Source organism: Perna viridis, chromosome 2 (genome assembly GCF_037379345.1).
Source record: "Perna viridis isolate PV_CMFRI_1.1 ecotype Kerala chromosome 2, ASM3737934v1, whole genome shotgun sequence".
NCBI lineage: Eukaryota > Metazoa > Mollusca > Bivalvia > Mytilida > Mytilidae > Perna > Perna viridis.
In genome coordinates this window covers 70178098-70193604 of record NC_142446.1, presented here as the reverse complement: position 1 = coordinate 70193604, position 15507 = coordinate 70178098, and the positions used below count along the sequence as shown (strand labels likewise).

Here is a 15507-nt window from a genome sequence, read left to right as displayed (position 1 = left end):
ACACCTATAAAACAATGGTCTTTTTTTAATTTGATGTTTATTACATTTTATGTTAAAACCAATCTTCTGAAACTGGACATATCAACTGCAAAATAGAATTATCTCCTTTACAACCATAAAACAAATAATTATCTGTCCAAAATATCCGATTTTCATCATAGTTTTATAAAAATATATAGAGGTATAACAAGAAAAAAAGAACTAAAATTAGTACATGTTTATTTGTAATCAATATTTTTGTAAAGAATTTGTATACGCATAAAAATTTGTGTATGTACAAAACAAATTTAATAATAAAAATTAGCATATGCTGTAAAGTATTTTAAATGGCAAAAAGGAATGTAACCTTCATCAGTTTCAGTCAACATTCATTATTCATGTGACCAACTAATAAATGAGACAGCATAATTTAGAAATAGTATTACATGCATCACAATACATTCCTTGTGTTCTTGAGTACAGCAACACAAATGTCAAGACAGAGAAAACTTATTGTAAAACTGTCCCTTCATCATATTAAAGTATTCAAACTACAATTCAAATAAATAAATAAATTGATGAAACAATAGAAATATTTCCTTCGGCAGTAGTTAAAACTTGTGAAAAAAACTTACTTCAGTCAATGATATTATTGGAATGCTTTGTAACACAACCATCTTTTAACTGGAGGTATATAAATAGGAAAAAATACAACCTTCATAGATGAAAAGAAAATATTTCTACACATAAAAACTTGTCCAAATATTCCAGCACTTCAGTTGTGTAAAAGACCTTTCTTATCACACTAACATATAAATTATAAAACTGGAATTCATATTGAAGATATCACAGTTGAAAGACACACAAATGGATGGAACTGGTCTTTGACGGACATGACTAGCGTCTGCCACTCCTCACAGAACTCATTGTGCTGGAACTGCGAGAGCTAACTGGAGAACGAGCTCCACCTATAGAATAAAATAACCATTAGCAAAAGTAAAATCTAGGTAATGTTTAAAGCTAGTGAAATAAACATGCAAAATAAAAACTCTGGGCAGTTACAAAACAACTTATGAAACAAAAAAAATACAGTACACTGAAATCGTGCAAGTTTTGCCACAAAACCTTAAAAAATTCGGGAAACCAAGTCCTACAATAACCAGTCAACATACTACAATCAAAATCCTGGAATATATACTAAAGAAATCAAACATTTTAAAGATTTTACTTCAACCATAACATGCATATACATGTACTTGAGCATTGCTCAAATATTTCTATATAGATACCATCAAGATCCCTAAAATATAACTTCATTTTATTACACCTACCGAAATCAGCACCAATTTGGACAGGTGTTGGTCTGCCACTGCCACTAGGGGGAGTCTTAATACTGCCAATACTGCTACGTCCTGATCCTAAACTGCTACGAGAACTACCAAGTGCTCTACTCCCACCACTGGGAGTTGGTGGAGGTAAATTGGCCTGAAACATATATTTTTTGTAGGAAAAAAAACATAACTTTTCTGAACAGTTCTTTTCATTATTTTATTTTCTTGTAAATCACATTTTGAAATGGCCTATACTCAAGTGTCACATATGTAACATATTGTTCAAACTTGAAATAAAAATTGGTCTACAGTTTTATTGACACCTACCGATATTTAAAATGGGTTAAATAACTTGCTCATTCTTATCATAAAACGGCTTCTCTGTAAAATGTGAATTGTTTAGATCCTATGACATTTTAAATCCACATCACAATGTTTAAATTGTCAAATCGGCCGAGATTTTGTTACCAACACGACACTTGGTTGTTGGTAACTTAATAAAAACAAAGGTTTCCCTTCTGATGTTGTTCCTACTAAATAATTGTTTATTTTCAAATTTGTGAGAAATTACATTTTTTGTCAACATAGAAATAAAAAAGTACAAATTTCAGTATTTTGTCAACAATCAGCACTTAGCATCAAAAATGGCCGAATTACAATGGAATTTCTCGTAATGTATCATAAATTACTTTTTTTATCATGCATATCAATCATAAGTACTGATAAACTGAGAAATGCATAACAAATAAAAAGAAAGACAACTCTGTCTCAATAAAAGAACAGCAGAAAAAAATTATGATTAAATCAAAAATGGGCTTGAACTGACATTGAGTATAGATATAAGCAGTTAACCATGTTGAGGCTTAGTATAAGTTTCCTTTGTATACTCAGGGATGAAACAGAGAAACAACAGGAAAGAGGAAGTTGACAAAATCAGGAGTAAATAACAGTAAAGCAAAGATTTGTAATTGTGAAATCCTGACTAATAAAAGCGTGAAATAACAAGTTTCCAGAAAAATTACATCCATGTGTTTATTCAAGAAATATAAGTAAATTTGAAATAGAATTACTTATATACAAATGATCTTGTTTTTCTGCATGACTTTACACATCCTCCCAAGTATGGGTTTTGAGTCCACCCTCGCTCCCTCAAATCTGACATCACACATTCATATTTAGCAGGTATCATCCAGCCAATTCCGATTGGTTGCTTCTCCGGGTGCGAAGCACCAATGAAAATCGATTTAACATAAAATGTCTGTGGAAAGGTAAACAATAATACGAGGTAATGGACGATCCAATATAGTAACTGAAAGTAGTATGATGTCACAAATGATGCAATATGTAGATTCTGTTTAGAGTCTTCACTGAAAAAATTGATGTTATGTGTAGCTATTTGGTAAGTTATATCGAAGAGTTTCTATTACGAGTGATTTGATTGGAGTTTGGATCCGGGTTAAATTTAAGTAACTCACTAGATGGTGCTGAACAACACCTGTTAAATATGAATGAGTGATATCAGGGGTTTGAGGGAGTGAGGGTGGACTCAAAACCCTGACTTGGGAGGATGGACTTCACATACCTGTGAGAAGTACATTGTTACAGCTTCAGCAATATCAGGATGCTGAGAGACGACACCACCTATCTGAGACATCACATTCTTGTTAAATTCTCTCATCTCACGAACATGGAAATCTTTCTGCAAGACAAAAGTTGCCATTTATAATTTTAACTGTAAAATTTCAATATCTATGCTCTCATGGTTATTAATATCTTTGTTTCATGAACACATCCAGGGTTTAACATAACAAAAAATTTCTATACTAGAACAACCCTTTATACCAACATTAGAGAAATAGACAGTATACGTAAGATTTTTCACTTTTGTGTCTAAATGGACTTTTTTGCAGGGATGATTTTACAAGGTCAACAAACAAAGCAGAAATTGGCAAATTCAGAAGTAAATATACAGTACAAAAAAGAGAATCGAAACCTAGGGTCCGGAAACAGAAAAAAATGCCGGTGATTGACCAACAAATTTTGCAAATGACCAACGCCCATTTTCCAATATCAGACATAAAAAATTGTCAACCCTTAAATATTACAGTCTGCGTGGTTTTATTAGTGTATAAACATCCTGTCTACCAATCTCCTAATTGTTTATTTGAAGTTAATTGACAGGTGTGTGTCAATTTCAGCCAATGTGCAGCCACCTGTGACTGTGATTTACCTGTAACTGATAAGTTGATTGCATAATTGAATTGACGGTAAACGTACAGCACCATTGCGTATACGAATTAATTGAAGTGACTTGGAGAATTTTCATACATTTATTAGTTGATTAATTATTAAAGAAAAAAGATTGACGAGTCCACCATTTTCCTGCGTGAAACTGAAACTACGAATCAGTCGAAGTTTGTAATTATTAATTCATCATTTGAATCGTTTTAACACATATGTCAACAGACCATTTTAATCAATATACAAAATGTGTTCGCGATTTTCTTTTACAAATTTATTAATAATCAACATTTTTTTTTCATCACTCAGAAGTTTTCGACAGTTTGCCTATGTGATGAAAAAGTCCGAGAGATACAATGTTCTGTTTACATATTAGAACGTCCATGTGTGGTCAAAACCAAATTCATTCACTGGCTCTGACATTTTGTAAAAGACAGAGTATGTGATGAAATAACACAATTTCCAATATTAATCTTAAAATAACTACACAAAAAAAGTTTTTAAGTTTATTTTCGATCTGAGCATGTAAAAGACTGACACAAACATCTGCTGAAGATTGATAAAATGTCCGGCATGGGCTGTCAAAATTTCCGGACCCTTGATTTAGCTGTAAAATCCAGATTTTAAGTTGTGGAATTCTGCTAAAAAGCAGGAAAAGAAATCCCTGGTTTTGTATTTACAATTTACTACAACAATCCTTTCAACGTTAGAAAAAATCCCAAAATAACAATGTTTACATTCATCCCTACAACTTAAGTATTTTTGGACTGAAAAAGATTACCTCCTCTGGTGTTTCTCCTTTGGTCTTCTTGGCAGATCTCAACTCTCTAGCATATTTAGAATTCTGTTAAAATAAAATATGAATTGTATAATTTAAGAAATGGGATTTAATTGCAAAGGATTTTATTAGATAATTAGAAGCGAAAAGAAAAAAATGAGATAAATATGCTTAATTTTCTTAATTTATTTTCATTTCACATACTTAGTGTTACATTAAATCTTCAAACTTTTGTGCACACAAAGAGGGTTGGCATGAGTTTATCGTGGATTCTTGACTTACAGATTTCGCTACTCTTTCTAGTTTTCCTCTCTGATCATCCAATTCCTTCTCAAGCTGAACAACCTTGTTCTACAAAAGCAAAAATTCATTGTTTCACAATTTCCTCCTTTGATTAAAGACTTACTATGTATGAACTACAAAGGGACTTACTGGACCTACTAAGGAATATAGTTTAGTGCAAAAACAGTAAACCTTTAGTGACATTATTACTACAAAATGACAAAAGAAATGAAGTTACCATATCTACTTTGGTTAACATGGCAACATCAGAAATGGTCTAAATGCTGTTCAATCATAAGACAGTAAAAGGCCATGATTAGAATAATGAGCAGGATATTTGGAAGACTAGAAAAAGAGAACAGACAAAATACCATAAATATCCAGTAATACATAACTAAAAGAATACACACAGGACCTTAAGAGTAAATGAACAACCTAGAGTCTACACAAAGTGCCTTGGTTGGGAAAGCAGATTCTGTTTTTCTACAATACCTACCAACTTGCTATTATATTATTAAATTTGGATTAAACTACAACAGTAATGACATAAAAATACTTACCCTCTTTTCATCAATCATTTCTTCATAAGCATCTTGATCTCTGCATAGATTGTCTAGTGTATTGCTCATTGTCTGAAAATATATACAAAGGTAAGCAATCCTATGTGGAAGTTAATGCAGATGTCACAAAACACAAATTTCAACTAGATACAAAAACTTACAAAATTACTTTCAAAGACATGAAAAGTGAACTATATATACATCATAACTCTCTGTCCAAATGTTATGATTACCATGATTTAAATATCTTTAAAGTTTAATTTGGTTCTTAACACTGTGAGTAGTTCATACAAGTATTGGCAAAGAGTTTGACTAAATTTACTCTGATTTCTGTCAACAAACCTTGAGATCTTCCTGTAGTTCTCTGATCTGCCTCCTCTTGTACTTGTATTTATCCATAACAGCTCGCATTTGTTCCTCCAACTGACCTTTCTCTTCCATCTCATCACCTTAACAGAATAAAACATCCAAATTATAATGATGTACAAGATTAAGCCTTATCTCCCTTAGAATAAAAAATCAATTATCCCTCTTCAAAGGAAAAGTATTGAAAGTCCTAAAAGGATAGGTAATGCTGATCACTTTCTCACGTAAACTGGTTGGTATGAGTTAAATCAAAATTGCTTGTGTAATGTAGAACTATTTTCATTTTTTTTCTTTAAAGTTTGTAAATTCCACTACTTTTATTATGAAAAAAGATATGTTCGTAACTTTTATCCCAATAATTAGTGCAAAAACATACTACTTTCTGTGAATTTTATCACAATACTTAGTGCAATAACATACTAGTTTCTGTGACTTTGTTGAAGCTCTTCCTGTAAGTTTCATTTCTCTTGTTCATGAGTTTGAGTGTATTTTCCAGAGCTCTGATTTCCTGTTCTGCTTTCCTGATCTTAGCATCCAAATCATCTCCCTCTCTCTGTAACTCTTCTTTGTCTTGAGCAGCCTAGAAACAGGATATTATTTTAAAACATCAAACATTGGTAGAAAACTGAAAGTTGAAACTTTAATCCTTTTATTCAGAAGAAAATTACATATGATACTGACAGAAATATCTGAGACAAATATTTGATAGAGATATCAGTATACCTATAAACAATTTCTCTTCAAAATAATTGCTAATTAAAAATTCATTTTGACAATACTTTAACTGGATCATTTATAGCTGTCAGCTAAATATTTGGATAGTACCAAAACTATACACATCCTTTCGGATTCCCTATCCACATTTTTACATCATGTAAGCAACTTTACTTCAAGTAGGTACCACAGATCATGTTCCTTCACAAATTTGAAGGAACATTTAAAGTGTTCTTTTCATAAAATCTACCTTTATAACATAATAAGCTTGTGATCTTTCTTCTTCTCCTTCTGGTGGAGCCATTGAAATCATCAATATCTCATATCTACAAATAAAACAATACAAACAGACTCACAAAAACAAAAATGTTTGTCAAACTTCCATACTTCATGGTATGGGTACAAAGTAGATTCTAATTTTGTAATAGACCATTAAAGTTCTGGGGAAAAATTACAATCTTAATTTACTTACTTAGGATTTAAAAAACCAACCTTTTTCTGAGTTTATCAATTTTAGAGATTCTTTCATGTAATTCAGCACTGATTTGCTGTCTTTCATCATCAGCTGCTTTGAACTGGGCCTGTAACATCTCTTTGTGAATGGTGATCTCCTGTCGTCTCTCCTTCATTGCCTGAATTAAAAATTATTGTTTGCAATGTGGCACATTTGTCCTATTTACAATTCTACAAAGACATTTTTTAAACTTGAGCTTCAGTTTTATATACACAATGTATACATGTATCTAATATTATACATGTATCTAATATTATACATGTATCTCTAAGACAGTCAGATTTTGATAGGACCTTTATACAAATTAAAGTTCACATGTTGACCAATTTTTCTTTAAAATAAAAAAAAAATAAAAAAACATTTTCCTGTGAACTTTCATCTGCATAGTATTTTTTCTTTTAATTTACATTTCTATAACCTTGGATTAATAAATTAGTAACTTATAAGGAAATAATACTTTTTGGCTTCGAAATTTTACTTACAGTTTCCAGTTGTAATCTACGTTTCTCCTGACTCAATACATCATCTGATTTGTCATTGAGATTCTCACGGATTCTCTTCAGCTCAAGTTTCAATATATTCTGATCAACCATCATATCCTATAATGGAAATATAAAAATACAACAGTATTAAAGACAACTACTGTTGAAAATTAACAGAAAAATATGATTTTCATGTTTCTTTAAAACATTTTAAACATTTTCCTTCTTAGAATTAAAAAATATGTTCAGATCATTGTTTATCATTTTAAGATTTGTTTATGGTTTTATTTTAAATGATAAATGTTCAACAATTTTGTTGTTTTATAAGACTATTTTCTATTGTGTGTGATTTACAAACCTGTTTATTTGTGATGATTTTCTTCAGTTCTCTCTCAGAACTGTCATTATACAAGTTTAATTCCTCTATTTTACTGGTCAAGTCTCCTTTCTCAGCTCCACTTTTCTCCAGTTCTCTCTTCACCCTTCTTATGTCATCCTGAAAAATTATAAATGAAAACTGAAAGCTAATTGAAAGAAAAAAAGTAGCAATTCAACCTTCTTAATACTGAACAAAACACATGTATTCCTAATGGCAGTACAGACAATCATTCAAGAGTAAATAGATAATAGGAGCAGATTATACTGTTCCATACTACAAAATACAGTAGTGTGTGATATCATACCTGAAGTCTTTCCAGCTGTAGTGTGAGCAGTGTATCAGTATTTGATATCATACCTGAAGTCTTTTTAGCTATAGTGTGAGCAGTGTGTGATATCATACCTGAAGTCTTTTCAGCTGTAGTGAATGCCATGTGTAATATCATACCTGAAGTCTTTTCAGCTGGAGTGTGAGCAGTGTGTGATATCATACCTGAAGTCTTCTTAGCTATAGTGTGAGCAGTGCGTGATATCATACCTGAAGTCTTTTCAGCTGGAGTGAGCAATGTATCAGTATTTGACATCATACCTGAATTTTTTTTAGCTGTAGTGTGAGCAGTGTGTGATATCATACCAGAAGTCTTTTCAGCTGTAGTGTGAGCAGTGTCTGATATCATACCTGAAGTCTTTTCAGCTGGAGTGTGAGCAGTGCGTGATATCATACCTGAAGTCTTTTCAGCTGGAGTGAGCAATGTATCAGTATTTGAAATCATACCTGAATTTTTTCAACTGTAGTGTGAGCAGTGTATCAGTATTTGATATCATACCTGAAGTCTTTCAGCTGTAGTGTGAGCAGTGTGTGATATACCTGAAGTCTTTTCAGCTGTAGTGTGAGCAGTGTGTGATATCATACCTGAAGTCTTTTCAGCTGTAGTGTGAGCAGTGTGTGATATACCTGAAGTCTTTTCAGCTGTAGTGTGAGCAGTGTGTGATATCATACCTGAAGTCTTTTCAGCTGTAGTGTGAGCAGTGTGTGAGTATTCTGTTTCTGATCAAGGTCCTCAGTCAGTTCTTTGATTTTCTGTTCTAATGCCACTTTTTCCTCATTACTTCTCTCCCCTTTCAGCCTGTTGATACGTCTCTCAAGCTGTTGGACAGCAAAATCTTGGTTGTATATGATTTCTTGTTGCTTTAGTGAATCTGTGTCCAATTTTCCAACCTTGCTATTCAAGTTTTTTATGGCTGCTTGACTTCCCTACAATAAGACCAGCATGTACAATACAAATACATTATGAAAAATTTTTTTAGTAAATATTTTAACAAAAGTCTTATTAGATTAAACTTTCCAAAAAGAAACTTTCACATTTAATTTCTTAGTTTGCAAACAAAAATGTACATTAATAAAGTAAAAAATCTGAAACATTAGAACATAAAACTATAACAAAGTTTGGAAATTCAAAATCAATTGCTGATTTCACATAAAATACATTATTGTACATTACAATTTTTTTGGTTAAATATTTTTAAGCTTAAGGTTACCTGTATTTCAGCTTCAGTATTCCTCTCCTTAACTTTACACTGATGAAGCTCTTCTGTTTTTCTAAATTGCAAGTCTCTTAAATGTTTTAACTCGGCATCAATGGCATGTTGTCTTTTCTCTTCCTCTTGTAACATCTCATCCATTCTGGCAGCTCTTTCCTCAGCACTCAGTGTAGATTCTGTTGCAATCTTTAATTTGTCAATCAACGTTTCTCTAAGTTCTTTGGCTTGCTGCAATCTACAATTTAAAGTAAACTATTTTTGAGAAAAGTTGTATTGGTAAATTATAATCAAAAATGTTCTCCCATAATAGATTCAAAATGTATATTTCAGGTGTGTTTACACATATTAAACACCTTTTGGTGATCTCTGTATTTATCATTTTAATAAAGGTTAAATGACGGTGCATTTGTGGCATTTCACCATATATGTTCCCTTTTCTATTGTTTAGTACTGACATCTTAAAGTCAACCAACTGTCATAAAATGAAACCTTATTTTCAAATGTCTCATAAATATATCTAAGAGAGAGCTTTGTAAATGTTAACCTTGAATAAATGTTGAACTTATTTTACTCTGATAACAAACTACAGTTAACATCCATACTGCCAATTCTTGAATCATTGATCAACTCTTGCATTGAAATTATTGTTTGTAGGGAAAAATATTATTAAAAAAGACAAGACTAAACAGTTGAATGTTTTTGTTGAAAAGAAACATACTTAACAGTTTTATCTCCAACTTCTTTCTTCAGCTGAGAAACCTGTGACCGTGTGACCTCAAGGTCAGTGGCTGTACGATCAACTGTCCTTTTAAGAGCATCAAGCTATTACAAAGAAAAGCAAAATAATGAGATCTAAGGAAAACAAAGAAAGAGAACTGATTTTGAACATACATACAAAAATTTATTGAAAAATATAAAATCCAACAAAAAGGTTTGCTGAAGCACTGGATATGCTTCCTCTTAATTCTATAACATTAAAAAAAAATTAGTTACTATGAAAACACAGCTTCCCATTATCAAGACTAATTTTGCAAAAAAATGATCAAAATCCCTCCCAGCATTTTTTATATTTCATATGTGTGAACTGGCAGACAGAGGATTTTCAGAACAGCTCTTTCTGCAAAAGTCGTCATTAACATTTCTCTTTTTTAAAGTTCATACATAATCTATTTTTCATTACCTCATCACTGAACTGTATTCTCATTGTTTCAGCCTCTTGAAGATCTAGTCTTGTCTTAGCAGCAATCCTCTCTGCTACTGAAATCTTCTTTTCCTGTTCCCGATTATTCTCTAATTCATTTTCTAAAAATTGTTGTTTTTCTTTGATTGCTTCATCTCTTTTCCTGACTTCTCCTTTCACCCTGGCTAGTTGCTAGAAAATCACCAAAAACACCTTATATTGTAACTATGTAACATAGTATTAGATAATAAATTAGTTTCTATATTAACGATTATATACATGTGGGTAGTGTTTATGTTTGATTTTTTCATTCATTTTTCTCGTTCGTTATTTTTGTTATGGATTTCATATTATCACAATATCTAGATCCACTGAATGAAATTAAATTGTCATTCAAGTTCACATGACCTATTTACTAAACAAATTAACAAAAAATATCTAAGATGTTCATGTTTTGTTTTCTCATATAATAAAAAAAATACTATAATCCTTGGTTTCCTAAAACACAAGTGTGTCACTATTTTACATACAGCTGCAAGTAAATCCATTTCTTTGTCACGTCTCTGCATTTGTTCCAGAGTGTTTTCCCATTGTTGAATAATCTCCTGTCTTTCTTGGTGAGCTTTCCTAAAATCTTCAGCAGTTTTATCTAACTCAATCTGAGCTGTAAGGGTTTGTGTTGTTTCATGGTCAAGTACCTTTCTCTTGTTGTTGTTTTCTTCAGTTAATCTTTCCATTCTCAAAGAAAGTTCCTGCAAAACAATACAACAAACAATCAGTTTTGTAGAAATCAAAGTTTGTTTTAACAGTAAAACTGTCTTACTGTTGCCATAACATGACAATGTATGACTAGAAATCTCACAAATTCATTTCTGTTATATGACAACTTAGCACATTTCAATCTCAACAATATAAAACACCTTGATGGCATTTATGGTAGCTCTTCCTAATATCAAAACTATTCACACTTTTCTAAAATTGAAATAGTACAAAATAAAGAGCTGTGCTTTAAGTGCATGATATGCCTGTTGCCCTTTTAGCTTGTCCTTTTGCTTTCAATGAAGTTATATGATCAACCAGAAATACTGTGAGCCCTGTCAAATACCCCCCTCCCCCCTAAAAAAGAGTAAATAGAAAATGCACAAATATTTTGGCACTATCATTACAAATGGTCCATTTCCAACAATTTTTCAACGAATAAATTTTCTTGGCCGTTTCTGCCTTTTTTAAAGAATAAAACTTCGTAACAAGGAAACATAAAATTTGACATATATACAAATTGATAAGGAGCTTACTTTAATAGATATGAACAATTCACCAAAGTTTCATAAAAGTATGAGAAAGAGTTCATGAGTTATTGTCCGAAAACTTGAAAATCCCCCTTTTTTAAGTATAAAAATTCATAACACGGAAAGGAAAAATCTTAAATTTATAAAAATCGAAAGGGAGCTTATGTCAATAGATAAAGAACAATTCAACAAATTTTCATAAAAGTTGGTGAAAGTGTTTTTGAATTATTGTCCGAAGTGTTGATGATGGACGGACAGATGGACAACGGTATACCATAATATGTCCCATTTTAGACAGGCCTATAAAAAGATGTGGTAATTGACCTTAATTTTGCTCTCATCATGTCTTGTGTATTTCTGTATTGCCATTGAATCCTCATCTTTCCTCGCTGATTCCTCCAACCATGCCTCTAAAGCTTGCTGGTCCCAATTCATCTGAGATTTCATCTCTTCAAGGGTCTGTGTTTGCTTGAAAATGTTGTTCTAAAAAAGACAATAACATTTAATTGTTGATAACTTCTGTATACATTGACATATGTTTGCAACACATAATACATATGTTTCAACATGTACAATTACTTTCTTTTGAGTTTTTATTTTATTTCCTCACTTCTGCAATTCATTTGAAGTTTAACTTATTCGATTCATTTTCTGTTAACAAAAAGTATAATAGTTGAAATAATAATTTTTTTAATTTACTTTTAAATGTGAAATATTACAGAACTAAATTTTCATAGATCTACACAAACAAAACCAAAGCACACATTTGCAACCTAAATTAATCAGTAATACCTCAAACATATTTTTCTTTTCCTTTAGCTCCTCCAACTCTTTACTTAGTTTCTGAATTTCTTGTTTCAGTCTGCCTTCTTCTCTCTCGGCTATCTTTAACAAGTGACTTTCTGTTTCAATTTCTTTCTTCCTGGCACCAACCAAACCCTAAACAAATAAAAAGAAATATCACTGAAAGTAAATTGCATCAGAAAGTATCATAAATATTTCAGCTATTAAATAAATTAGAAATGCACAATTAAAGATACACATACCCATGCATGTACTGAATCCATTTTTTCATTTTTTTTCTGCAAATCTTTTATATTACTCTGCATTATGTTAAGTTACTACATTTTTGGTACATATACTGAAGTAGAGTAATATAGCATTACCAATAATTCAAACTAATAGTTTGCCATGCTTTTATTATACTAGACATACTAGAATTATGATGACAACTGACCTGAGTGTGTGTAAGCTCTTGTCTAACATTTTTGAGATGTTCAGACATAGCATGTACACGGTCTTCAATTTCTTCCAACTCATTTGTGAAAGCTACAATATTCTTTTGCTTGTCTTGCACCTAAAATGTAGAAAAAGATACATAACCGTTGTTATTTTATGAGGTTTTTATTCATAAAGAGTAGAAATTACATGACAAACAATGAAAATTGGAAAAGAAGAAATGTCTATTGTCAAAAACAACCCAAATTAGTTTCCGAATTCTGTGGACTGGTTTAGAAACCATATGCATTGTGGAAGTACTTAGCAGTGCTGGGAATCAATCAAAATTTCCGAAACAATATATTTTTATATCAACATCTACTGATGATTGATGATTAGTGTTTGGGAGTATGATTAGGATGACCCTTTAATACTGTATTACCAGAATGTCTCCATTACCTAGTTTGAATATTATTATATCTTATATTAATGTGAGACGTCATCATCAATAAAGCTATGTGTTGACTTGAGTCTTGTCCATCCCCGGCCAACAGACAACAAATAGAATCATCAAATTTTTCAGGTTTAAAATAGAACAAATTGTACGTCAAGTCCAAAACAATAGCTAGTAAATTCATTATTCCATGTCATGATAAGTTGATTTTATAGTAAGGGTTAAAGTAAATGTTTATAAAAATATTTTCATTGTGTCCACTAAAGCTAAACAAACATCCAGATCTTTTAAATTTATTTCTAGGGCTTCAATTAACTACCACGATACAAATGTACACTGAGATGTCAGTATACTTCTGCGAGGTACATAGGCATGTAGGCCTTGGGGTCAAACAAAATAATTACCCTCAAGGATGTGTATATTCAGCACGCTCTTGGACCTCCTCACATTTAACACAAAAAGGTCTATTGAATAAACTATAACAAAATCTTTTTATGTGTATAAGTAGTTTAAAGGAGACACGACCCAAAAAATTATTTTCTCAATTTTGGGTTTACTTGATTTATTACACCTAATATATATCATAAAAATGCTCCCTGTAGTCACTTTCATCGTTTAATTGAAGATAAATTGATTTGTCGATGATGACCCAAGCCATACAAATTTTTATTAGCCATGTGGTCACGTGACCATGCTATGTCATTGGTTCTCAATTCATAGATCGAGTGGTTGAAATGTGTGGGGCTTCTGCACTTTTTACATGATTTCTACAAATAAGTGTGAAAATATTGAAAGTTTTGGTTTGCCAGCAAATATATACTTACAGTTGTATCAATTTAAACTAGGGTCGCCTTATATAAATTGTATATTGTGTCAAATTCTCCATGTAAATTAAATTGTCTTATTTCAAAATCTGTAAGACAAAAGTATTGCAATTTTATTTTAATGATCAAAGTCATACACCTGCATCACCACCTGTCACAAGACACAGAACTAATGTATAGATAAAAGAAGCCACCCACTCTTTATCTTGGCCATAATAAAGTCTACTGGGCTTGTTAATTGATATACCCAGCGGCAAAGGAAGAACAATACACAAAGAGTCACTATTTTATTTGCACCCTCCTGTACAAGTCCTAATAACAGTGTGCAAAGTAGTTGTGTTTTCGTCACGCAGGGTTGTATGCATAACGAAAATGAAAAGTTGACAGAAAACGAGAAGAACTTTAGTCTTCTTACTTTCTAAACACGATTATCGGACTCATAAAAAGATCATTGGACTACTCTGCATTATATATACAAGCTATTTTTGAAGATTTATTTTTTTGGGCATGTGTCTACATTTTCAATGCACCCAAATGGAGATTGAGAACCAATGATGTAGCACTTCCGTATATGTTAAGTGGGTGTTACTTCCAGTTTTCATTTATGCATATTCATTAGGTTGTCATGATAACACAAATAAATCATTCTAACTTTATTTAGCACTTACCTGACGAGAAAACGTTTGTTATACTCTTATCTAAACATACTCTAGTTTTTATAAATATAAATGTTTAAAAAATGAAATTTTTGTGTCATGTCTCCTTTAACTTGTTTAAGTAAGTTGTAATGGGTAAGGGCTTGTCTTAACATTAATGTTTATTCAAGTATAATGAATGTTTCTAATATTTGAACAGGATGAACTCAATAACATTGTCCTTGCAAGTTTACACCTTTTAAAACCACCTCACTCTTTATAAGTATAGACAGTAAACTGCCACAAACATGGTTTTTGTTCAAAAATTAGAAACATACCTAAAATACAACTTCACCAAGTACTGTATTTTCATTTCATAACCTACCAAATTCAGCGATGCTATACAGGAAAAATGAATTAAATAGTATATAATGTGTATACAATACTAAGAAGTGCAGATTTTTTAATGTAAATAGAGTAGTTGACCTCCCCCTTTTTTGTAAAACTGCTGTAGCGACGAAGTAAAAAGCATCACCTTGTCTTCCAATGCCTTATTTTCGGCATTTGCCACTGGCATGCTTAGTCCTTCATCCCATTCTATTTCACTGAGGATACTGTTCGCTCCCCGACTCATTTTGTCAACTGAGAACCGCCGAAATGTTGGAATGTTTCGGATTGCTTTGGAGACAAGTTCCCCGGATGTAAATAAAGGGGGACGTAACTCGCTATTGGTTTAGTCG

General features: G+C 31.8%; 1 protein-coding gene across 1 annotated transcript; it reads right to left on the bottom strand.

Annotated features, from left to right (window-relative positions):
- Positions 1-202: 202 nt before the first annotated feature.
- Positions 203-15466, bottom strand: LOC148626731 (coiled-coil domain-containing protein 39-like). The gene is made up of 21 exons (XM_088570994.1): positions 15303-15466; positions 12874-12993; positions 12429-12575; positions 11961-12119; positions 10878-11099; positions 10348-10539; positions 9886-9989; positions 9165-9402; positions 8626-8880; positions 7606-7743; positions 7248-7364; positions 6744-6883; positions 6502-6577; positions 5958-6117; positions 5514-5620; positions 5172-5243; positions 4612-4680; positions 4333-4395; positions 2893-3009; positions 1311-1464; positions 203-947 (listed from the first exon to the last, which is right to left on the bottom strand). The coding sequence occupies exons 1-21, from the start codon at positions 15399-15401 to the stop codon at positions 877-879; spliced, it is 2820 nt and encodes a 939-aa protein (XP_088427120.1). The 5' UTR covers positions 15402-15466; the 3' UTR covers positions 203-876.
- Between the last annotated feature and the right edge of the window lie 41 nt (positions 15467-15507).

What these genes read in the sequence shown, in the direction of transcription:
- LOC148626731 (XM_088570994.1), bottom strand. Translation starts at nt 15,401, where the DNA reads ATGAGTCGGGGAGCGAACAGTATCCTCAGTGAAATAGAATGGGATGAA. An exon ending in ATAAGGCATTGGAAGACAAG is followed by an intron (nt 12,994 to 15,302) that starts GTGATGCTTTTT and finishes TCTACATTTTAG; the next exon opens with GTGCAAGACAAGCAAAAGAA. An exon ending in GTTGGAGATAAAACTGTTAA is followed by an intron (nt 9,403 to 9,885) that starts GTATGTTTCTTT and finishes TTTAAATTGTAG; the next exon opens with ATTGCAGCAAGCCAAAGAAC.